General features: G+C 40.9%; 1 protein-coding gene across 10 annotated transcripts in view; it reads right to left on the minus strand.

The window, feature by feature from the left end:
* FAT3 (FAT atypical cadherin 3) overlaps window positions 1-25,745 on the minus strand; it is a 427,575-nt gene that overhangs the window by 79,194 nt on the left and 322,636 nt on the right. For all 10 annotated transcript variants that reach the window (XR_012585081.1, XM_074571548.1, XM_074571528.1 and 7 more), the window contains 4 exons: window positions 21,241-21,380; window positions 11,212-11,487; window positions 9,439-9,649; window positions 1,497-5,570 (listed from right to left, as the gene is read on the minus strand). Coding sequence is in view for 9 of the 10 variants with exons in the window: in XM_074571548.1 (XP_074427649.1) it covers window positions 1,497-5,570; window positions 9,439-9,649; window positions 11,212-11,487; window positions 21,241-21,380 (4,701 nt within the window). In the remaining variant the exon portion in view is untranslated. The remainder of the gene's footprint in view (window positions 1-1,496; window positions 5,571-9,438; window positions 9,650-11,211; window positions 11,488-21,240; window positions 21,381-25,745) is intronic.

Below are 25,745 nucleotides of genomic sequence, written 5' to 3' on the forward strand. Positions count from 1 at the left end.
TGCTCCAAACATGAAAGGCTTGCCTTTCCTATAGTACTTTCTATACTGGGATCCCCAAATTCCTTCAAATATCACAATACCTCTTGGAGGAGGCACTACTTATTCACTTTTAGACACGTGGGAACTAAGGCACCGGCAGCTAGTGCACCTTGCCCGAAGCCTCCAAATCCCGTGTTTTATCCACAAGGCTATTTTTGCCTCTACTTAAAATATCCTACAACATGCCAAATATCCTACAACACGTCACACTATAAACACATAGTATTTGAAAACCTTTAAACTGAATCCAGACTTTCATGTAAGTGCTCAGAATGAATTTCTGGCTGCTTTGAAAATTATGCTACTTCTGACGTGAAACATAGACAATTTGCGGCTAAGTGGAACATCACACCTTCCCCTACACACCATCCCACAGCCATCTCCAATGGTTTGGGTTGGAAGGGACCTTAAAGAGCGAACTCATTAGACATTTGAAAGCTTATCCTCCAGAGCAAAATACACAAACTGTTATCTGGTTAGTTAAGTCTTTTTTGCCCATCGCCTTCTACTTTCATGAAGGTCTTGTGTAACTCAAATTTTATCCAGTGACAAGAATGTGAATTCGTCCAATAATCTGGTTATTACTATGTAATTAATATTAGGTCTTGGATTGTGAAGGTTGTGATAAAGTTCTTCCCTAACAAAATATATTGGACGATGGAAGCTGTAGGCAGAAAAAATAACTGCAGCAGCCCATCACTCATAACATACTCACGCAAAAGCCAGTCTGAATCTAGGAGAAAAGAATGATAATAAATATAGCACAATAAGAAAGAGCAGTGTTACCACACTTTGAAAAATATGTTAGTAATGTAATCGAAATTGCCTTGTGCTGTATATAACAATGCATGGCAGCTAACCAGTGCTTCTAAGTGGATTACTGTTTCCCTGGCCAGAAATCTGTGCTGATAAGAAATGGCATCCCCCCACTCCTTCCAATATAAAATTCCTTCCTTCCTTCTGCCCTCCCCCCAGATAATGGTATTTCAAAGTGGCTCCTGCATGCACTTTCCTATCTCAGAAAGAAAAATGCTATTTCAAAAAATGTTAAATACTTGAAAACGTAAGGATTTTCTCCTTAAGAATAAAACGTTCTTCCCTTTGTTGAAACATTAAGTCATGATGGTTTCCAAGCTGACACATCTATTATGATGTGTTGATGGGTCACACTATGTTGCACTGCAGCAAATCACAAAACATTAATCTTGGAAATTAGAGAGAGAATAACCCAGACAGACAGACAGACATTCCCTTTCCCTCTTTTCAGCTTTGCTAGCTGCTGCAAATTCTCTCCAAATTAAAAAAAAAAAAAAAAAAAAAAAGGAGAGAGATGCAACTGCCTGATTCACAACGATAATTTACCTGAAACCCTGCTAAACATTCACCTAAAACTGGTCACATGCACATTTCTTCAGTAAAGCTGGTTTTGGAAAGAACGCATGCCAGTTGTTCCTTACCTGTAATGTGGAAGCTAACCTGCCGGTTGACATCAGACGTGTCTTCATCCCAGGTGCTAAGAACAGCCACAACTTCCCCTGGGGGGTCGCTCTCCTTCACTGACCCTCTGTACACCTCATGCTCAAAGACGGGTGCGTTATCATTTATATCTGTCACAGTAACTGAGACCAAGGTGGTTGATGACAAGGATAAAGCTTCCCCCAGATCTGAGGCCACCACTGCAAAGGTGAACGCAGGATCCTTTTCGTGGTCCAGATCCTTCAGTGTGCTGATCCAGCCGCTGTTGCTATCAATGGTGAACGCTTCTGTGATCTTCTCCAGCTCCGATTCCACTGCGAGTGTGTATGTGACCTGTCCATTTGCACTCGAATCTGCATCAACCGCTTTAACTTGCATAAGTTTTGTTCCTATGGGCATCCCTTCCATTATTATAGCATCATAGCTAGCTGTTTCAAACATGGGCTTGTTGTCATTTACATCCAATACTTTAACCTCCACATCCACAGTCAACACAATGTCTACTTTGTCTAACTGAATGGTGGCCGCAACTTTGAAGTGAAAAGCCGGATTTGTCTCATGGTCAAGTCTCTTATCCAGTTTTATGAGCCCTGTGTCTTGCTCTATGATGAAAACTCCATCTTTGTTGTTTTCAGTCAGCTCGCCATTAACTGTGCTATACAAAGCACCCTGATTAGGCAAAACATGCAGAATGTCTATGGTACTTCCTATGAGGGTGTCTTCTGCTATGGTAAAAGAATACTGGGGCTGAGAAAAGGAAGGTAAAATAGTTTCTGGGGGTAAAACATGGATGTAGACAGGAATGAGGGAATGCTTTACAGGAATGCCACCATCAACTGCTTTGACAAAGAATGACAGAACTGTGTTTTTCAGCTGGTTAAAGCTACCCTTGGTGACCATCCATCCATTGTCTGGATCTATTTCAAGCAGATCAGCTACTGAAACGGAGGCTTCACTATACAGAGAATAGGTAATTCTGGAATTGGCTCCATCATCTGGATCTACTGCTTGCACTTGGGTCACCAAGTAACCTTTCCCGACATCTGCTTTGACACTTGCTCTATATTCGACCATCATAAATTGAGGAGCGTTGTCATTCTCATCCACTACTATCACTCTCACGGTGCAAAACGTAGTCCTGCCACCTCCATCGAGGGCTCTCAAAAATATACCGATATCACTTTCCAGAGGGTTCTCCCGGTCTAACCTCTCAGTTGTCAGAATCTGACCATTGTTATCAATCAAAAATCGGTCCTTGGCAAAGTCATTTATTATGGAGTAGCTTATCCGGCCATACACACCTGAATCCCCATCTGTTGCCTTCACATGGATCACCTTAGTTCCAGGAGCAGCGTTTTCTCTAACCTCTGCAACATAAACGCTCTGCGAAAACACAGGGCTGTAGAGGTTGGCCCCAAGGATCTGAATGTGCACCTGAGCTGTGCTGGTGAACAGCCCGTCTGACACAGAGACGTTTAGGCTGTACATGGGCTCCATTCTCTGTTTGCGATGGTTGGAAAGCGTGATAACACCACTCTTGCTGTCCATAATAAAACTGGTCCGATCATTTCCCGATAGGATGCTGTACTCCAGTCTGTCAAAATCAGAGCTGTCGGCATCAGAGGCTTGGACACAAGTCACAAAATGACCCCGAGGTGCCAGTTCACTCACATACGATTCATATATTAACTGGTTAAAAACTGGAGGGTTGTCATTCATATCCGTTATTGAGATACTAACAAGAACCTCACTGCTTAGTGGTGGGAACCCATTATCGGTGGCTCTGACTTTCAAGCTGCACTGCTGTATGAATTCATGATCCAGCATCCGGGCTGTCAGAATTAGGCCACTGGTGCTGTCTATATGGAAATAGTCCGTGCTGTTAAAGGTGTCTTGGACTATCTGATACTGCACAATCTTGTTATTGTCAGAGTCAGCATCAATAGCAACCACCTGCAGTACAGGAGTCCCAATCAAAGATGCTTCAGACAAAGTAGCATTATAAGCCGACTGATCAAAAACTGGAGGATTATCATTCACATCGTTAATGATCAAGTCCACAGTGACCTCAGCATGAGCGCCAGTGAGGGCATCGCTGGCTCGCACCATCAGCTTGAAAAGAGAATTTATTTCATAATCCAGGGGGCTGATGACACTCAGAACTCCAGTATCAAAGTCGATATTAAACTGGTTGTAGGGATCTCCATCAACAATGATATAAATGATACCCTGGCCTTCTGGACTAGTTGCATTTATGCTTAAAATTGGTGTGTGCATTTCTACGTCTTCATTCACGGAAGCTGTATAGAAGGGCTTGTCAAATACCGGCATCGCTTTGTTAACAATAGTAATGGGGAGCTCTACCGAAGCAGACAACGAAGGGTTACCACCATCTTTTGCAAGAATGACAACCAAATACTCTATATTAGATAAATCAGAATTGAAGGCTTCTTTTAAAGTGACGCTGCCAGTTCCTCTATCAATTTCAAAATGTCCGTAGTCTTCCTTCAGAAGATAGGACACCTCACCATTTTCACCCTTATCTTTATCAATGGCCGTCACTCGATATATCAGCGTACCAGGCTCAGCATCAACTTGCACAGCAGCATAGTATGGAAGCCCTACAAACACTGGGGCATTGTCATTTATGTCCTCAATGTAAACCCTCACCACCACTCGAGCTACACGGAGGTGATCTAGTTCACGGCTTGCTTCCACCACCAGCTCATACAGCTCTTTTTCCTCTCTGTCGAAGGGGATGCCAGTTGTCTGAATGACTCCTGAGGTGGACTTGATTTTAAATTTGTTGCCTGGGTTTAATATACTGTATTTCAAAGGCTCATTGAGGCGGTTACCAACGGCATTCACCACAGCGATCTTGGTGATATTGGTGCTGTTTTCTGAGATAGACGTGGAATAATAATTTTGTGTGAAATGGAGCCCACTATCCATGGCTTCTTTTACCACTATAGTCACCATCGCAGTGCTATAAAATTTCCCATCAGATACTCTTACTATTAGCATATAGTGGTCTTTGGAAAGACTATTGTTTTTAATGGTGAGTATCCCTGTGCTTGAATCAATTAAAAAATGCTCCATATTGCCTTCAATTAGACTATATGTTAGTTCAGGAGGGATCTCTGAATCTGGGTCTGTAGCTTTGACTTTGAGAACCTCAACACCAACATACGTGGGCAGGAGCAAGACTGTCTCAAATACAGCCTGGCTGAAGACTGGTGGGTTGTCATTGACATCAGTTACCTCAATGGTAACTTCAACTGGGCTCTCTGCTGTAAGCTGGGGATTCCCACTGTCTCTAACGTGCACGTGGAAGTGGAAGTGGGCTATTGTTTCATGATCTAAATTTGCAATTGTTCTGATTGCACCTGTGCTGGAATCTACCGTGAAATACTTTTTTGCAGTAGATTCAACAATCTGGTAGACGAGTAAAGCATTTTGGTTGCTGTCAGCATCAGTGGCACGTATGACGAGGGGACTGTTATTCGTGCTCCGGACTATGCTATTTACAGGAGCAGCTTCACTTATGCTGCCCAAGTACTGAGAGAAGAGAAAAACTGGTGGGTTATCATTTTCATCAACAATCTGAATGTTCACAGTGGCATTTGATGCCATGCCTGCCATATTTGTTGCCTGTATGATGAGCTGATAGAAGGAAGCACGCTCATAATCAAGGGCCTTTTGACTGGTGATCACTCCAGAATATGGGTTTATAGTGAAGACTCCATCCACATTCCCATCTTTAACCTCATAAACTAACGTGGACTGACTGATCGCAGAGAGAGAGATGACAGAAGTACCAATATCCACATTTTCATTAACCTCCGCCTGGTATTCTTTGAGAGTGAACTTCGGGTGGGAGTTATCTGCCATCGTCACAGATATCCGCACTATTGCTGTTGCAGACAACGGTGGAGAGCCTTGATCAGTCACTTTGACTGACAAAACAAACTGTCCCATTGTGGTCAAGTCTGGCTCCTTCAGTAATGTAATGATCCCTAAAACTGGTTCAATCTTGAAGGTGTTTCCCGTATTTCCTAAAACACAAATAATAGAAGCAAATTAGAAATGAAATACAGCACACTTAATGATCACTTAAACCAGGAGCAATTAGCTGCAATTTGTTAAAGGCAGTTATTAAAAAAAAAAACAAAACCAAATCAAACCAACATAAGAGGAAAGAATTCTAAAGGCCCTTCCAGCCTTCCTTTCTGAAAATCAGGCACCTCACTAGATGATATAGGTGTTCAAACCTTCAGAAACTCAGGTGCTGCTATCTATATCTTGATTCTGAGTATCAGCATCTGAGCAAATGCTGCACGTATATTACTCCTACTGAAGTTGGAAAAAGCATCTCTAAAATATGAGAATTAGTCAAATACATGTACACCTAAGGCAAAGAAACTAGATCAGAGGCTAACAAGCCAATTACATGACAAATGGATAACAACTCAGGCTCTTAATTGAAGGGGATATTAAGCAACCGTAGAGAAGATTACAGCAGTTCAAGACTCAAAGAACTGAATATAAAAAGGTTAAAGTGGCATTTAGAAAAATAAAACAGAACAAATAGCATAGAAAAGAGATTCAAGTATCTTTTGGCACAAAGGTTTATCATATGATCTCTGAGGAGGACGAATCTAGATGAATGAGATTTAGCACAAAATGTCACGAAATGTCTGTTATAACATGAAAGCAGGGATATCACTGACTGCATAAAGGTGAGAACAGTGAGTTTGGACCAAGGACCTTCGTTGGGGTCTTATTTTCTTTTTAGTCTTTTTGCCAACCTCGTCTTTAGCAAGACAGATTAAAAGCTTTTGATATGTATCCCTATCCTGTAATTAGAGATCACCTTTTTTAGGCAACCTGTATTTCGCTGGTTCCTTGAGTGCCTGCTTAAAGTATAGGATGCTGCCTGTATATCTGGCAAGTATAAGCGTACAGACATCACATGGGCCTCTTGGGACGGGTCCAGAGGAGGGCCACAAAACTGATCAGAGGGATGGAGCACCTCCTCTATGAGGACAGGCTGAGAGAGTTGGTGTCGTTCAGAAAAGAAGGCTCTGGGGAGACCTTATGGTGGCTTTTCAGTACTTAAAGGGGGCTTATAAAAAGATGGGGACAAATTGTTTAAGAGGGCCTGTTGCAATAAGACAAGGGGTAATGGTTTTAAACTAAAAGAAGGAAGATTTAGACTAGATATAAGGAGGAAACGAAGAATTTTTTTTCAATAAGAGTAGTGAGACACTGGCCCAGGTTGCCCAGAGAGGTGGTAGATGCCCCATTCCTGGAAACATTCAAGGTCAGGTTGGACGGGGCCCTGAGCAACCTGATCTAGTTGAAGATGTCTCTGCTCATTGCAGGGGGGTGGACTAGATGACCTTTAAAGGTCCCTTCCAACACAAACTGTTCTATGATTCCATGACTCTTTTTTCTGAATTTGATTCTAAATACAAACAGAATGTACTGAGTTACAGTGATTCCAATCATTATAACATGTTCCTGCTATTGTAATATACACTTTAAAATGCAGAACCGCTTCCAGTCTATAGCCAAGCATCCATCCATGACCTGGAGAGAAATACATCTCAGGTAACTGGTGATAAACAAGAGATTTTATTTTAATGGTGATTGGTACAGGTGCTGTGCACAGAGCAGTAAATGTGAAAATTGTAGCTGGAATACCTAATACATGGAATCCTAAATGAAGTGAGTTAATGTGAACTATTTTTAAGATGTGATTCACTATCTGTTGTAAATTCTGGGGTTTGGAGGCTAATTTAAGCTACATACTACTGTATGTAGTTCAATACTTGTAGTGGCTTTCTATTTATATCCATCCTTTCAGATCAGTAAAGTTTACTCTACTAGCTAAAACAAAAATTGTGCTGTTCACTGAGGAGCTGAGATTCTGCCAGAGCTACAAATTCTCATAAAGATCACGGTAACTGCCACATTTGCAGACACTACAAATGCTGCTGCAGTTATTTTGTCAGTGCTTATGAATACAAATAATTTTTAGCCACTGGCTGCCTCATGTAAGGCCAGAGCTGCTTCTTCTCCTTTAGGAATTTCCTACAAAATTACACAGTAGCTACTTTCTTTACCAATTGCTCTCTTCACATGTAAGGTGATGTAAGTAACTCTCTTGAATGAAAGGGCTATTTACAATCTTAATGCTGCAGTTAAAATCAGTATCCTCAACTGCAGATTTTATAGATCATAGAAACTACAGCAGCAGAAGACAGAATTTTGAAGCATCTGTGGTTGGAACATCTGTGGATAATGAAACTGAGGGAGTGCGTGGCTTACAGTAAATGGAAGTTTGACACTGCAGGGAGAGCTCATGATGAAGCAGAAACAGGCTGTAATGGAAGAGAGAGCCTCTAGAAAAAATTAAAACATGCAGACAAAAAAGGACCTTCAAATACCCAAAGCATCCTTTCTAATCATTATATTTCCTGTGCGCATCATGTGTGATTCCCTTCCAGTGTAAGGGAGCCATACTCCTAGCAAGTCAGGTTGCTCCTGACATTGTGGTGGCACCTAGAGGTGATTGCATTGGAGCCCATAATAGTAATAATGTGTCATTATTCCTAATTAACCTGATCTGGTCTGCTCAGAGTTCGTCCTATAAAGCACAGTGTTGTCCTGATCTGGGCATGTGTAAAATTTCCCCTGATCTAAGTTAAAGGCCACTGGAGAATATTGAGAAAAAATTGGTAAGACCAAATGCAGTGCATAAAGGAAATATTTGTTTTTCAGTGCTAAGATCTTTGTGGGATTACAAGGGTCTAAATTCAGCACTCTCAGCTGCAAATACTTCACCTCCTGGTTTGCTTAAAGGACTTTTTCCACAAGGCATACAGGGTAACGACAGAAGTTCCTTGGTCTTCTCTAAGCTTCAGGTTACATCAATTTAAGGTGTGAGCTTGAACTACGTGAAGTTAAATCAACATGAGATGGTGTAGCTAGTGACAAGTCTTTATAATAATATAAAAATAAATAAAGATCCTGTAGAGATCCCAGCCTAATGCCGGGAATGGCTTGTGATCTGGTTAACATGGGGACAACCTGCAGTATATGAGACTTTTTTTAGGGCAATATAGGTTTCAAGTTTTGCTATTATTATAACAGAAAGACGCATATTACTAAAAAAAAAAAAAGGTAGAAACGAAACATTAAAAACCCCAAAGGTTACAAATTTCTACTTTCTTCTATCTTTTTCTAGATGCTCCTCTTGTATATATGTTCGTGGTTTATCTCAGAGATAATCCTTATCTCCAGATCCATATAGGCCAGAGAAAGTTACATTCACTTGCACGTGTGGCAGAGATAATGCAGATTCCCATGGCTGTGCTGTTCCACCAGCAGAGGAATGCTTTTGCTGGTGCAGATTATGTGGTGAATGCAAATAAACGCAAAAGCAAGTTTAATCTGGTATCACCATGCCCTCCCTTAGTTTCAAGAGACCTTGTGCCACTAAACTGCTACAGCTCTGCTGGCAGAAGTTTTTAGCATAGCCCTGGTGTTAGCCTCCACGCCCCTCTGATCCAAATATTGGCGAAGAGGCGGATCTGGAGGATCCACTGTGAAGCCAGCAACCTGAAAACAAGTCACTGGCTGTAGTTTCAATAACTATCTTCTGTGATGGTTTTGAACCAATGACTTATAGTTAAAGGCTCTGGAGCCATCTAGTGAATGGGGCATGAGATTCTGTTCTGACACATTTTGGGTATGGCAGCTTCAAAATTAAAAAAAAAACTCAAACCAACAGGAAGGTGTCTCTTTTGCCCAGCCCTCCAGGAGAAGGCAGACCAAAGAATCTGACTTGTCACCATCACAGCACTGCTCTGTGCAGAGCGTGAATCTTGATGCTACATTTTCATCCTCTATCCTAACCTGCTTCGATAGTGTAGATAAGCTCTGCGTTTTCTCCTTTGTCTTTGTCCAAAGCTGTGACCTGCAAGACTGCTGATCCAACTGCTGCTGATTCAAACACCGAGGCTTCGTACAACGGGCTAGTGAAGTACGGACTGTGGTCATTGGAGTCCTCCACATTTATGATGACTCTGGCCAGGTTTCTTCTGTAAGGGAATTCTTGATCTCGGACCTATAGAACAAGTGCATAATACACATCTTGATATCCACCTAGTAAAACTTCATAAATACTACTAATCTCAGTGCTAATAAGACTTTCAGTTATATTTAATACAAAGTGATAAAAAAATCCATTTGTCCCAAAGAACAGTCTAAAATACATTCACATGTGAGATGGTAGATAGTAAATTTAAAGAAACAGGAAGAGCTTCGAGACCTTTTTTTTTCACTTGTGAAAAAATACACTGCACATCATGACATGAATTTTTAAACTGGTGACTACATGACTTCTTAAATTCAGTTTCAGGTTTGCAAGAAATACGTTTTTTTATATACTAATTGAATGGTCATGCCTTCGTCCCGCCAATCCCTGCTTTACAGCACAGAGGCAAACATACCTTGCCCATGGCTCCTTCTTTCGAAGAGCTATAAACAATTTTACCAACTATGATCAGTCGCGTGTCAGTCTAGTGCTTGTAGGTGCCAATGGACAGTGCACACCTTTTTGAAGGTGACGATACCGATAGTAAACAGTAGGATAAATAGTAAGCAGTGATTAGCACTCCCAGCAGAGGTATCGTTTACCGCACCTCTCTCAACTCCATACTAAAAATCTCAGCATGGCTACACTGACAATCCTGCCAACGTGATCCCCAAAAGTCTGGCTCTCCGTAAACAGAACAGACCCCTCATTGTATCAGGTGGAGGTCAAACACAAGAACCGGGAAATGACCTCTATCAGCCGTGCCTCTCTGTGCTTCAGTTTATACTTATTTCTTAGCCTGCTCGCCAAAGGACTTGCAGCTTGTTACGCTGTGAGCTGAGACCCCACTCAGCTCCAGCTGGCTGGATGTCACTGCAGCCCTCTGAGTCCTCTGCTCCCCAGCTCAAGTTCTTTCGAAGATCTCTTCTGCAGCAGTCTTAAGTGGTTAAAGAAAATAGTGGACTACGATGTTCAAATTAACACAGATTTTTATTTTTTTTTTTAATTAACCTCCAGTCTATAATATAAAACCTTCACTTGGAAACAGACAGACCTATGTTCCGTAATTTACGCACATTGAGAAAAAAATGGTAATTAATTTTATTTTCTAATACCAAAACATTTGGAAATGTAGCTGAAAGCTACTTAGTATAACAATAGCTTATATACTAAAATAAATCCGTAAAAGTAAACTATGGACGAGGCTTGTATTTAGAAAGGGTGTAGCATTCTCTATGGCAGGAAAGCAGTTATCTCCCTGTGAATAACTTCTCAAATAACTTTCAGCCTAACTTCAGAAACTCTGAAAATTACCTTGAGCGAGAGGACCAGATGCCAAGAGATTAAATAATTTCCTGCCTGCTCTCCCTTGAGATAGCAAATCATATCATATTACATACAATGAATTCACAATAAGTTTCCCAAACAGCCCAAATAAAAAGATGTAATATAAATACACAGCAGGGCAGGCAAGATAAAATTAATGAGTACTTACTGCACTGAAAGTTCTTTGCTCATGCAAAGGCTAAGGCACGTATGCACCTGAAGCAGCAGTAATTGTGCCCTGACCCAGGTGAATATTGCATTCTTACCATGACATTAAGGATGTGCTTGTCTTGAGCTTCGTGGTCTAATCTCTCAGCAGTATAGAGCACCCCAGTGCTGGGATCAATTCTGAATTTTCTCACGCTGACTGTATCGATGCTGCTGTGAATAGTGTAGCTCAACTTATGCTTTTCGTCTCTGTCTATAGCTTCAATTTGCAGAATTTCAGTATCAGGGAGGATGTCCTCTGAAATGGTGACATCGTAACTTGGGTGAGAGAATTCTGGGCCATTATCATTGTTATCCAACACTTTGATAAGAACCTACAGTTAATAAAAGAAAAACATTTGAAGTTACTGAAGTTTAGTTGGATTGCTGAATAGGCACCTAGAGAAATATAATTTGCTTTAGATGGCTGATGATGTTATACTGCTGTATGGTGGGACTGAGAAACATCATTTAATATTAAATGCTTACTGTTCAGATCAAAAGAAATAGTAAGCATATGACTTTAGAGGCAAAATGTTCCTAATTATAAGACCTACTCAGAGCCTGACAAAGAAGTCCGTATCTTCAGTATCTATAGATTGGAAAATATTCCTACAATGGTCACAGGAAAGGTTTTGTCATCCCTTGTAACGGCTCTGGTTACAAGAGACTTCTAGAGCTATTACGGGATTTCCTTTCCCCTTCACTATTAATAAGGCTATAAAAGAATCCTTTCCATGTTACTTAAATCTGCTTTTTATACCATCAAGACTCTGCTAAATCCTGTGTTGTTTTCTGCCCGATATATTGCGTTGGGACGTACTAGCAGTGTCAAACCACGACAGCAGTGAAGACTTCCAGTTCCCATTACACCTTAGGCTGTGTTGGGAAGGGTGACACTTGGTGAGGCGAGAACAGGGGACACAACCTCATGGCCACGCAAGCCCACCCCACACAGGTCAATATCAACCACCAAGGACAAGTAATCGCAGGGTACTGGTGACAGGGAAGGATTATTTTTATGGTTTCATCCTTGCTCTTCCTTTGCCAGCGATGTTTGTCTTTATTGACAACTAATTCACTTTCCCCTTAAACACCTGTTTGCCTCCCTTCTGTTGCAGTTTATGAAGGGTATCACTGGTGCTAAAAATGTGAATGAACGCTGTGCCATTTGCTTCAAGTCTGTCTTTAAAACCTGGGTGTTGACCCCATCGAGTCCCCCATCATGGACTCGATGATCCCAAGGGTCTTTTCCAACCTAAATGATTCTATGATTCTAAAGAAACTTGGAGAGGGGGAAGGCCGGCAGGATGCTGCTGTTGCTGCCTATTACACCCATTTCCATATATCACAAGCTGTCCCTGGTAACTAATAAGAATCACTATTTTCCAAGCTTTGCCTTTCGACAGTTATGTGCCTCTGCAATGTTACTTGTGTGTGGCTCTGACGAAGTTTTGTGTTTTTCGCCACCGGAGGAGTCACTCCCTGGAGGAAATTTGCTTTCCAGACTTTATGTGCTATGGATCATTTCGGGCAGCGTGGCAGCAAAACCCTCGGCGAACTACATAACGCTGAACGAGGCAATGCAAAGAGTTGCCTCTTTTTCAGTACTGGAATCAAAAAGTATCTTTTGCAGAATGTGCCAGTGAAAGCACACACTTTATTGCACAGTGACTGAAATGGAACAGTCTTTTTATTCAAAGGCTCTGAAATAAGAGATAGTCCAATGAATGACATGGGAAAGGCCACGCACAGGACTCTTCCCTAAGACTCGGAGACTTGACCCATCCCTCATGTTATTTTCTTTGTTCCGAAAAGTACTTGGCTCTTTTATAAGCAAATATTTTATTACTTTGCTTGATCAAGCCCTGTTCACCCACACTTTCTTAACAGAAGAAAAATACAGTTACACTGCAATATTGCACAAACAGATGTTGGCCTCAGAGAGAAATGAAACTTTAGATTTCCATGATATTTGGAAGGGTTTGTAGAACACATTACCAGAAGGAACATGAGCAATTGTAAGCGGCAGTCGTAATGAACTAGCCTGGGAACTGTTTAAAAGACAGCTGAAATAAAATGCTCTCTAAGTTAAATGGCATAGGACTTCAACTGCACATTCCATGCGATTTAATTTTCGCTAGATTATGGTACGCCAGAGTGAAGTAGGTTGAAGCCTATATTAAGTTATGCTTCAGTCTTGGACAGATAGCAATAAAATTGGGGGGAAATATACATTGCTGGGCCTATAATAATGATGAAGAGTTACTTAGCTTCTTATATTTTTGTTGTTGCTATACAATATATCAATGCGTGTTTCTGACTTGACTGAGGAAAATAAAAAAAGCCAAACCCACATCTGAAAAATATGTGAAGAAATCAGTTGTAATATATGAAAGAAAGCCCAAGGAAAAAAATAAAGACTTCAACTCTACTCCAGTGGGACACAAAGCCAGTGCTGAATCACTTTTGTTAGTGTAAGGAAGAGACATTGAAGCAATCTGAGCTGGGGATAATCTGATTACCAGTGTTTAACGCTTAAAGACATCTTCTCGAGTAGTTTGGATATTCTCAGCCTTTGCCAGCGACCGCTATAACACGGCTGGATTATTTTACTGCTGCATTGTTAACACAGACGACAACATCATTTATTTTACTTTTAATTAGTGGCCAAAAACTTTGTCATGTATCGTTTTAGATAGTCAACAGGGAAATAAAAACTTTTCAAATGGAAAATACCAAGAGTGTTTGATTCTGCTGATGCTAGTACCGCATGACCTACCTTGGACAAGTAAGCATGTTTTTAACATTCGTTTTTAACATTGCTATGTGCAAGCTCAAGCTATTCTGTAAGAAAAAAAGAAAAAACACAGATGCACACCAATGTGTCTTAAAGGTACTGCTACAGAGATGACATGCTGTTTCGTTTGCGTGGTGTGTGATCACCCCGGTGCTGAGGTTCACTTCCCATTATATCTAATGTATTCTGGGATCACTGGCAAACTGGGAAAGCAGAGGAGGGCATGAAGCGTTATCCACCAGAAAGCTTGCACCGTGACTGTGCAAGCCACGGCTCCGTGATGTATGCCTTCACTAGACTGGATAAACTAAACAGGAGGGGACTGGATCAGCATCGGAGACCAAGGGTAAGCCATGAGACCATGGAAATTACAGCGTGGATTCACAAAGCAGTATTTCTTCCCACTGAAAAAGCTATAAGCTAATGCACTGACACACAGATATGGACCACGGTGCTTGGGGAGTGGGAGGCATGGAGAGGGGGAAAGATAATAAAATACTGAGGTCCTCATTTACTGTGGTCATCAAATTTACGGGGAGCTATGCACTTGAAATTGCTTTGATAGTTTCCAGAAAATAACTTTTTTTTTCTTTTTTTTTTCCCCCCTCTCACTTCATATCTACTGTAACACTGATCAAGTGCCTGTTTAAGTGTCAGGCACCTTCCTCCCCAGAGATGGCAGCATTTTAATGATTTGTCAAGTGATCCACATTGAAATACGCATTATTTATTACATACTCTGCATTTCAACAGCCACTTCCATCTGGAGATGGAAGGCGGTGGGTTAGAGATGCTAATGAATAAAGAGGTCATTATTGATTCACAATTTCTTCTATTAAAGCAGTTAAGAATGTTTCTCATTTTTGTCAGCTGTCCCTCAAAATCCCCGAGAGTCAACCGTAATTTTAACATTACAGTCTCTCCTTTACTAGAGGGGAGTGGATTTCCCTTGCAACAAAAGAATGTTAGATTATATATGGAAATAATGATTATACAGAGCTCTGTTAAACCCACAAGCTATGGAAAAGGAAAATTGAACTCTTTTATGTTCTTAAAAATTTAACTGTTTTGGGAGCTACTTGAAACAAAACCAGGTAGAATAAAATGGAACTTAAGTGTCATTTTAAATAGCTATTAGTCCTTCAATCCTTACAACACTTTTGAGGAGCCAGTGACTATTATTATCCCCATCCTTTGCCCAGGAAAACACTGCCTTGCACCAAGGTTAAACGACTTACCAAAGCCACACGAGAAGTGCAGTGGCAAAGCTGGGGAAGATGTTTTAGATTTATTTCTGAGCCACCCCCACTTTTAATAGGTCACCTTAAAATGCCACCTTCCTATGCAGAAGACTTCCTGCTCCAGCAGGATGACTTCTAGTAGATATTACCTAAAAAGAGGGGGCAATCTTTTCCTTTAATAACGGACAAATGTTACACTGACATGAACACCAGGCTCACAGAAAACCTGATCCTACAAACATACATGAAGTCGAGTAAGCCGAATGCCACCAGATCGTTAATATGATGAAAGTTACTCAAATTCATTTAACGGCTGCCAAATTTAGGCATAAAATCTTGGTACTACTGGCAAATTTCCCATTGACTTCAAAAGGGCCAGCACTCTGCTCCTTGAAACCTTAAGCTTTAGCCAGCCTGTAGCACGTCTTTCACCCCAAATCAAGTGTTATCCTACTGAAGCGACTCAAAGACTCACAGTGTATGTGTAATTTAATACTTTCTTCATATTTATTTCCAAACGGAAGATACGGCAAGAATGAGCCTTGCTGCATAAATATCCTTTATTACTGTGTAGGTGCCTGGGGTGTTAAGCTGTGACAATACCCATTGTGTGAAATCAAAGACAGGCTTTACAAGTTTCCCAACACGCCTCGCAAGGTGACGAATGGAAATGTTTACTATTTGTTTGCTGCTAAGTAGGGATTCCTCTTTGCTGAGGACTGTGCAAGGTTGCTGCCTAAACCACTTTTCATAGACAAACATTAGTTGCAAGTCTTTTTTCCACGCTCATAAAGCAAACACGCAGCAAAACAGCCTCTGCCCAGTTATCCTTGAAAGCTCGTCTCTTTTCCAGCGCGTCGCAGGCTCCAGAAAGGCAGGCTTGCCTCCTTCTGCTTCCATTGTGCAGAGCCTAATTTATAGTCCGAACAAGTGCCTCGCTATAAAAGATTTGCTTCTCCCGGCTCACTTCCTATTTCCCACAGTTAAAGCAAATTTCAAATAAAGGATTCACGGGCCTCCAAGCTTACAAATTAGGCAAAGTAACACTCAGAGCATTAGCAAAGACTTTGTATTCAAAATGGTAAGTGAAAGGCCTAGAGAAATACAATCAAATCAAAGCAGGACAAAACCTAACGCAGGAAGTCTCTCCAAAGCTGTTTTTAATGTTGCCCATCACAAATACCTTTGGTTTAGGCACAAACGTATTTGAGTGAAAACTGGATAAATGCCAGGCGCTGCTTTAGAGACATTTGAAGCTGGAAGAATCTGCTTGGCTAATTGCTTGGTCTGGGCACAGTGTTGTAGTACAACCTATTAAGTGCCTGAATTGCTTAAACTCAGGTTACGCTTTTGTATGGGTTTTGAAAACCTATTTTGATTTAATATTGCTTTCAATAGTGTTACCACACAGCTTTATTTGCTACTTCCTGACAAGTTTTTCTCTCTTCCAAACCCCAACCTTAACATAAAAACACAAAGTTTCCCTACCAATCTCAGTGGCCTGTTATTTATACTTCACCTTGTGTTATGTTAAAACAGGGGAAAAAAGTCTTTGTTTCAGAGGCAAGGCACTGCTGAGATTGCTGGACGGGACAGAAAAAAGTCAAGGATCGGGATGGTTCTAGTTTGGAGGAAACATTCAACTGAGCAAAAGTGAAAAACTGAATTGAAACACCATGTTTTCTTGTCTGTCCTAGAAGAATACACCACCCAGAACCTCTTCTGGCAGGCTCTAATATCTTATCTACATTTTGGCCATGGTCCTCTAAGAAGAGCTTTTCACTGTTCAGTTAAAAGAAGCACCCTCACGCGGGGTGATCAATCAGCTCCTCTTTGTTAAGAAACAATCTGATGAAGAAAAGGTGTTCTCTGAAAGGCGATACCAACTTTGGCATCCTGAAACTCGCAGCAGAAGGTCAATCCCGAGCAGAAGAATAAATAAAAGTCCACAACCTTCTGCGAGGAGAGACAGAAAGGAGCAGGCACTTCTCCCGTCTGCTCTTCCAGCCTGCTTGGCTCAGCTGAAGGTATTAGAAGCGATCTACAAAAACTTTTCAGAGGGAGCTGCATGTTCCTCCCTGAGTGTCCATTCTATTAGGAAATAGTGAGACGGTTTTGCAATGAGTGAAACTGAGGCATTTTTTGCCTCCTAGTTTGGAAGCATCAGCTGTCATGCTTGAAAGCATCTATTTTATAGTGGTTAGGATGACGAGAAACAAGGAGAAGGCAAGCAAATAAGCAAGAGACAAAACTGTCATAATACCATGACTCCAGGAGTATGTTCTTAAAAAAAATAGTTATCTGCTAGTACAACGTTCTCAATAAAAGTGAAAAATTATCATCACTTAGATGATTATTCCCTACTGTACTATACTTCTGTGGGTATTTTAGCAAAACTCAACTGTATGCACTACAAAGAAAAATGTAAGTGCTATTCCTGTTTTACTTGGATGTAAAGGATTTGAGTTGCTCAGTAAAAAAAAAAAGGAGGCTTTGGGATAAATCTGACTCACGACCGAGAGAACTTCTAACATTGCACTGTCAAAGTTAGTCAAAATTGTGGCAGAAGTCAGTGTTTAGACGCCACTACACTGATTTCTTGCTGGGAGAGTCCTCTCTCTGCTGCAGCGAGGGCAAAAGTCCCTTTCCCAGCCGGAGGGGAGGCGGTGGCGAGGAGCAGGGTCCCCGCGCGGAGCTGCTGCCCGGGCTGTCCCCAGTGCGCGGGACGCAGAAGCCCCGTCCCTTCCCCAAGGCCAACAGCTCGCCTGGCAGCTGCAGGAATCGCATTTCGTGGGGATTTAGAGCCAACGGACGCCCTCAGCCTTTAATAAATTACCGCGTGGCCTTGAGCAATGATGAATTAAGCTAAGGCAAAGAACCCAAAGCTCTCCCTGGCTAAGTCAGGAGACAGCCTTCCTAGAAGTTAATCAACGTGACAGAAGCTTTATACCCACACTCCAAATACATAAATCAAGCGAGGCAACGTTTCTCCGCCTTTGTCCCCTCCGTCCCTCCCCATCGCGTCTGTGCTGCTGGGATGGACGGGCAGCACGGCGAGTGGCAGCGGCTCAGCAAGTCCTGGCGCTTTGGTTCTCACTTTGGAGACCGTATTCCATTTGAAATCCTGATCATGCGCAAACCAAATAGGCTTTCAGTTACAAAGGAAATTTGTGATTTATTTATTTTTTTTTAATATCCTTTATGTTCTTTTCTCCTCTTTTCACAACAGCAAAGCACTAATACGACAGATGTAACTTTTAAATCAAAGTGATGTTGGTAGTGAACCATGTGCGCAGTAAGGCGTGAAGGAAGCAAACAGCTTATCAGAGTTTAAGGCGTGCAGGAACATTGCTGAAGAAACTGCAACTCTGTGCCAGGGATCATGTTACTGGAGCAAAAATCTTTGGCATTTTTACGCTGTATTTTACCACCTCCAACTGTGTAATAAACAAAAGGCCAGGAAGAGATAAAGGGAAACAGGTGGGGTGGAATAAAAAGCAAGATTGTTCCATTTGGCACGGCGATGATCAGCTGTTTCATAATAAACCATCACACTTTGAGGGGGGCTTTATATTATTTTATGGTTATACAAGGGGACGAATTTATACGTTTGCTTTCCACCCGCTTCCTCTTCTGCCATCTCTTCTTGCAGCTATAGTTAAAAATACAGGTGGCACTATGTATGTGAGACAAAATACTTACAGTGCCATTTTATCAAAACTCAGAACAAGGCCAATGAGAGCCACCAGCAGATGCTTTTTTGACTCGTTTCCGTGACATATTTTACTTAACCTATCAGTTTGATTTTTTCGGTTATTTTTCGAAAAGGAAATAAATACGAATAAGGTAACCAAAGGCTCCAAAGTACAGTCAAAAATACAGCATGAAAGTTTTGTAAAAGGGAGAGATAATTAGGCAGGCCATAATTCTGGCAGCTTTGAGATAATGATCGCTTTTGAAGTCTCTGTTGTGAAGACCAAAAGAAACACATTCTCAGATGTTGTCTGGGCCACAATTAAATACTTAAACAGTATCCACATGGAGAGAAGGAGATGGAGGAAAGGAGGGTCTGTACCTACCGATGAACACCTAATGCTATACTATTGCAATCTTAAATTACTATTTTACTTTCTTAAGTAGGTCACATCACTGTTACAAAGAATGCTTAAGCTTCTTTTAGAATGCAACAGCTTTACTGAAATCTGTTTTTACCATATGTTTTAATTAAAAATGTAGGGGTTTCATCAAAATAGGTTTTGAGGACTGCCATAGGGGGTCAATTTATTAAATCAAAAGTGGGAAAAACAGTAAACATAATATCCATGAGAAGAAAAATTGTATCCAGCATGTTTGAAATTCTCTGTGCTTTTAAAATTTTGTTTGGCTGAAATGTTTGCAAGAAAAAAAAAAAAAAAAAGTCGTGTTAGGGATTCAACACCACATTTCTGAAAAGTGGACTGAGAGTGTCGTCAAGATTAAAAAACAATGCAAACCAAAAATCTGCTCAAGGGATGAAGAAAATGCCTTATGGAAAGGGAACGTAAAGAAGTCAGTCATTCTCCTTCGCTTGTCTACCAGAAGGCTGGGGGGTGATTTGACTATTCTAAGTGTCTTCCTTGGGAGAAAATACTGGATTTTAAAGAGCTCTTTAACTGAGCAGAGAAAGGCGTAACAGGGAATACAGGCCAGATATAATCATGTTAAAAATAAGGGATGTTTTTAGCAGAGATGTAATTAATTACTGAAACTAAGAGGGAAAACAGCAGATTTCCTACCACCTAACTTACTACCAACTGATGTTTTCTAATCAGGAGTGGATTATCAAGAGAAATTATCAGATAGGGATACTTAGAGATTTTACGGCCAGTTACAAACAGGAATTCAGACTGGGAAAGCACTCAATGATTTAAGTCTCTTAGGAAAGTTGGTGTTGTGACGCAGTGAATACAGGTTTACATCTGAACCATTCAAGCAAAAAGGCAAGGTAAAACAGAAGCATCCGCGTGTGCATGCATATATGTAAATACAAAAAAATCTTCAAGCCTTCCTTCTGCATTATAAAGAAGCAAATAATATCACAAATCTATTTTTTTTCCCTCTATAAACCACATTTAATGGGATTTGACGCTACATACAGTTGTGATCTACCAGGATGTATTTTTTTCCTATGTGTCAAATAATATTCAGGTTATAGGCACGCTTTACACTTGGGCAGTATTTCAGATGTAGGATTTCAGGCCTTGGCTAGCCCATACCTCACAGCTTCACCTTGCATTGAAGGGTTTTGCTCTTTGGAGTCTGCCTGGTGCCACCTGGACCGCAGCGTCCCTGTCCCTGTGCCATAACCCCGGCCATGTCCCAACTGCTTCCCATGGAACAGACACCCAGGCTCTGCGTCAGGGTCTCTCCGACAAGGATGTGTCAGAACCAACGTTATCCCAGCCCTTCGCGTTTATCTGACCTGACTTTTTAATTGCTGAAAGGCACTGACCCTGATAAGCAAGCCTGGTTTTAAAGGGTTCACTGGGGCTGTTCCCCAGAAGACAATGTAATCGCAGGCAGTGACACTAAAGGAGAGGTCCTTTGAATTTTAAGTTTCGCCTCGGAAAAATTTCTTCTCTGAACAATTGATCCTGTGTCCCACATTTGGGTCTTGGGAGGATGAGAGGTATAAACTCCATTTAATACAATCAATAGCAATATTCCCCAACACCACAGAAGCACTATTGTATTTTGGACCATTACGGGGTGACACAATTGTCCAAATGTAAGCTTCGCTGCCTGTGATAGGGACTCCCTCAGCTGGAGGAAGGCAAATTACTTTAGTGTGAGCACGAAGAGGACAAAAGGAGAAATAATGCTTTGAAACCTTCAACAGCCGATTCTTTACAACCAGATGGAAAGGCTCTGAAAAATATCCCCTCCATTAGTCAACAGTGGTCTCAAAGGATGAGGTTTTATTTGAATGGCAAAATTATTAATTTCTATAGCATATAAATTCCACTAACAAATGAAAAACTTGCCAAGAAAGGAATGTGATATTCTACCTGAGTCGTGGCAATGTTTGTTCCATCGGTGACCTCCACAGTCATATTATACATTGACCTCTGCTCTGCATCCAAGGGCTTTGCAATGACAATAGTGCCCACTCCCTTCTCCGCGTCGAAAGAACTATCGTAATTGCCTCCTAATTGTTGCACAAAAATACAATCAAATTAGCCATGTCTGGAAAATTTCCATTGAAAATGTTCCTAGAAGTGGGCATATCTCTTTACTGGCATCCATCTTAACGGCTTGCCTTAGCATACACAGCACATCTACCGATACTTCTTTGTTCATAACTCATTTATATTTCAAAGCACAGTTTGTATATTGGAAAGCAGATATCATTAAAATGCACCGCAAGAAAAAAAAATCTAGCAGTATATTTAAGTGAACCATAACTGAGTCTATAAAAAGAATCAAATGGCTATAAGCCCGTAAGATGTGTGCCCTTGCAGTTTGGATAATGAACAAGCACCATTATCTTTTTGTATAAAAATCATTTTAAGAGGGTTTCATTCTGCAAATTTTATTTTCAGGAAATTCTCACCGATGCTCGTGGGTGCAAATACCGTCAACTGCGTCTTTAAAAATTACAATTATAATCAATTTAAAAAATGCAAATAGCGATTTGTTATGTTAATTTCAAGGACAATGATAATTACTGGCAGCAAAGGTCAAATTCTACTAGTCTTTTAGGAATTATTTAAATAGATCTGACAGGATACACATCATAAATTTCTTTCCATTAAAAAAACCCTCACAAAGCACTGTTCTGAAACTAATATCCCCTTATCCTGTCACACACTGAGTGATGCAGCAGTGGGAAAACCCTACTGAGTCTCAGGTGAAAGAAAAAAAAGGAAAAAGAAATAAATCTATTAAAAAGTAAGCGAAAGCCATAAATAATTTGACATTAAACGGTTACAGGGTTTCCCAGCCACAGCTATAGTTTATAAATTAGAACCACTCATTATGTTCAGAAGAGAAGCACGCGCTCCCTGCTGCTAACTTGCTTCTTACTCGCCCATCTATAAAGCGGAACTTGTTGTAAATTGAGTCTGAATTTTTTGGAGGCTGGGGACAGGGAGAGGTGGAACACAAGACTGCTGACAAACGAACTCTTCAGGTATATTCATCACACAGCAATGCAATGCCACTAGCTACAGTCTCTGACAACTCAGTTCCACAAAGCCGACAAGGCTTTCAAAGCCCACTAGTCGTAAAACTTGTGTAAGAGCCGCTCAGACTTCTTGGGATTAGATCCACAGGTAGGAAAACATCCATTCCATTGACTTAGCCCTCGTGAAATATATACAGAGAAATATATATTTGAATGGCTGGTGTATCATCACAAAATGGCTCTCCTTTCAGGGCTGGGGACAGAGACGCGAAGAGGACAGTCTTCCTTGCTCTACCATCTGCATGGTTTGCTGACCAACAACGGGCGTTATTCTCAGAAAAAGCCACGCTTTTAGTGAGAGGAAAAAGGTTTTGGCATTCCAAGAAGTTGAAGATTAGGAGGAATCACAGTGAAATCACAGCCCCTGAATTCTTTAATGAGAAGAAACCCTCACTTCTCTCTACCTCTTCCCCAGGTTATTGCAAAAAAAAGTGTAAGACAGAAGCACTGGTTGGTCCATATCTGCCTTGGAGGCCATTCAGGGAGGGGGAGAAGAAAGAGGAGGGGGAATAAGAGCGCAGGTGACCTACGCAAAAGAAAGGCAGAATTGGTGAGCTTCTGTCCACTGAAACGATCCAAACGTGGTCACTTCAGACGTGCCACCAGACTTCCCTATGCAGAATAGACGTACATACATACATATGGCTCTGAGCCTAACAGATGCAGTTGTAGTTCTTCAGAAAAAAAATGACACTGGATCTGCTGTGATTTATGGTGGATAAGAATACTGCTTATTTCCTAACCTCCTTCCAGAAGCCCAAACTGCATATTTTTCACAATTGATATGTATATTTAACACTATTTGACACTAGAAAGAAAAAGCATAATTGTCCTTGACATTTAAGCAATACCAAGGTATTTGGACATTGATCATATCTTCAGTGTTTGGTTATTTTTTAAAAAAAGTTAATCTGGAAGAAAAAGATGCCATCTCCCAATTAATGTTTTAAATTGATTTACTTGAGAAAAATCATGCCATGAAAAACAACGCTGAAAAAAAGCCTCCTTTGAAGAAGAGAGTTTGAGATTCTTGCAAGGAAATCTCTGCTGAAACAAAGCTAGCCTTGGGACAGTAGGCACTTTACAAAGAGAATGTTTCATACTGATAACCATGAAAACAAAATAAAAGCCTATACTTCAAGATGCTTAATAACCATCTTAATGAGCAATCAAAAGTTATATGCTATCAACTGGAATGAACTTCCAAAGAAACCCTGCCCTTAAAACTTCCAAGAATTAACATGGAAGTGTTAGCAATAAATGTTTTAAATGCCCTTCCTCTGTTAGCTTAGAGCTGGGTTTGCAGGGCACTACTCAGTGTATTGTAAAAACACCGACTTCTTCAAGCCATTTTCATTAAGTGTAGTATATTATTCCCCTAAAATAACAACTGAAGCCATCATATGCGGGTTTTTTTAATAGTATTCACATCTTCCAAAATGGTCTAGTGACAAACAAATAAATCTTGGTGGCCAGCTACCTGACTCAAGCCTAAACTTGTAACTAACCAGGCAATGCACTTTATTTTACATGGATACATTTTCTATTAACAAAGGCAGAAACTGCATCAAAGACTGAGACAGAGATGGATCTGAGAACATCCTGCTGTGAGATTTGTGATTATAATCTCTGCTGGAGTGAAAACTTGATTTAGTCCTGACTCAGTCTGGTACATTTTAACAGACCATGGTCAAGCGTTGACAGTGAAGATCCACTCAGATGGCTGAACTTCTGGGAATGTTGCCTGAGATATTGGGTCCTGCCTCTCATCTGGAGTACTAGAGGCAGTCTGGAAATGCTTTGTACTGCTCCTCAGCCTTCTTATACCCTCAAAACAGCTCCTCATACGATGAACACTTCTGAAGTTGCATTTAGGCACTGAAGAATAATTGTTGAATTAGGTGTAAATGCTAAACTGTAGGAGTCTTATAGACGTGTTAAATCTATGCCTACCATGAAGCACCCAGAGAAGCACCCACCACAATTATCTTTGAAAGACAGGTGTTGGAGGGGCATGGAGAGGGAGAGAGAACAGTCATGTAAAAACAAACAGGACTTTTCTCTTAAAAACTGCAGCTGAACTATTCTGGGAACCCCACATGAAACCACTTCCTTCTGAAGGTGCTCATGTCGAGGTTGGAGGGCTGAGCCTGTAGGAGGTGGCAGTTGAGGAGGTGGCAGCTTCACACATTTCTGGGGTACTTGAGGCCCGTTTTTGAAAGCGTGCTGCCGGGTAACCCCCAACCCTTTTGAAGCGAGCTCATCTGCAGTGCTGTAAGCTCCCGCAGTATCAGTTTTACCAATGTTACTATCGGCCATTTAACACTTTCTTTGATGACAATCTTAGGATGAAAGGATGATGAAATTTTGTTCAGCTGCTCAGTTTTATTAATGTGAATTTTTATTACTTATTCCATTTTCCAACATATGGCACATGCTTTCCTTTTTATTGTCTACTAAAACCTGCTTCCAGATACGAGATATGTAGAAGCTGTCTTTGCTAATGTGCTTGCAATTGCATTAGGAAAGAAATATTTCAAATGAAGATAATACATGGAGAGTTCCTGGGGCACTTTGGGAAAATCAACAATAAAGAAGTTGATTGAACTGGCGAGTTGGCTAGACAGGTTGGCCGGAGAAAGCTTTTTAACACTGAATGACCTCAGAGAGATGTGGATTAGCTGTTGTTTGTGATACCATTGCAAGCTAAGATGTAATGCTGATACATCTTCAATACAGATTAAAGACTTCCCTTAAAATACTCTGATTAAATTGAAGCACTTAAAGTGGGATTTCATGAAAAGTCCACGTCTCCTTGTAATCCCATTTTTGGATCAGAAGATTTATCATGTTTGGATGGTATAAATTCATCCAGAAAGCGATTTTTCTCTCTAATTGACTGCTGAGATTCCCAAAGACACCTAGCACAGACAGTTATGTCTACGCTTTGGACACCTACAGTTAAGTGAGATGATTTCTATCCTTACATTCTTGAGATTGATCTTTATGCTCTTGCGTAAGACCTGGAAGCATTTTATGTACACAACTGGGAGTTTTTTATGTTATCTGAAAGCGTGTTGTAGTTTATATAGGATTTCCCAATACAACTCTAGCCAGTTCCAGCTGCTATCAAACTTGGGACGGCTGCAGAAACAGCTCCCGGTACACAAGATCTTATTTATTTGCCTTCACTTCAGCTTCATGAGACCTTTCTAGCACAGCCCTAATTTTCAATTTAACAGATGGTATAGTATGGTCAAGGAGGAGATCTCAGGAAATTGAACCGAGACAGCTGTGAGTCAACAGACTATAGGTTGTGTTCTCAAT

The sequence above is a fragment of the Larus michahellis genome, chromosome 1, assembly GCF_964199755.1.
Source record: "Larus michahellis chromosome 1, bLarMic1.1, whole genome shotgun sequence".
NCBI classification, from domain to species: Eukaryota; Metazoa; Chordata; class Aves; order Charadriiformes; family Laridae; genus Larus; species Larus michahellis.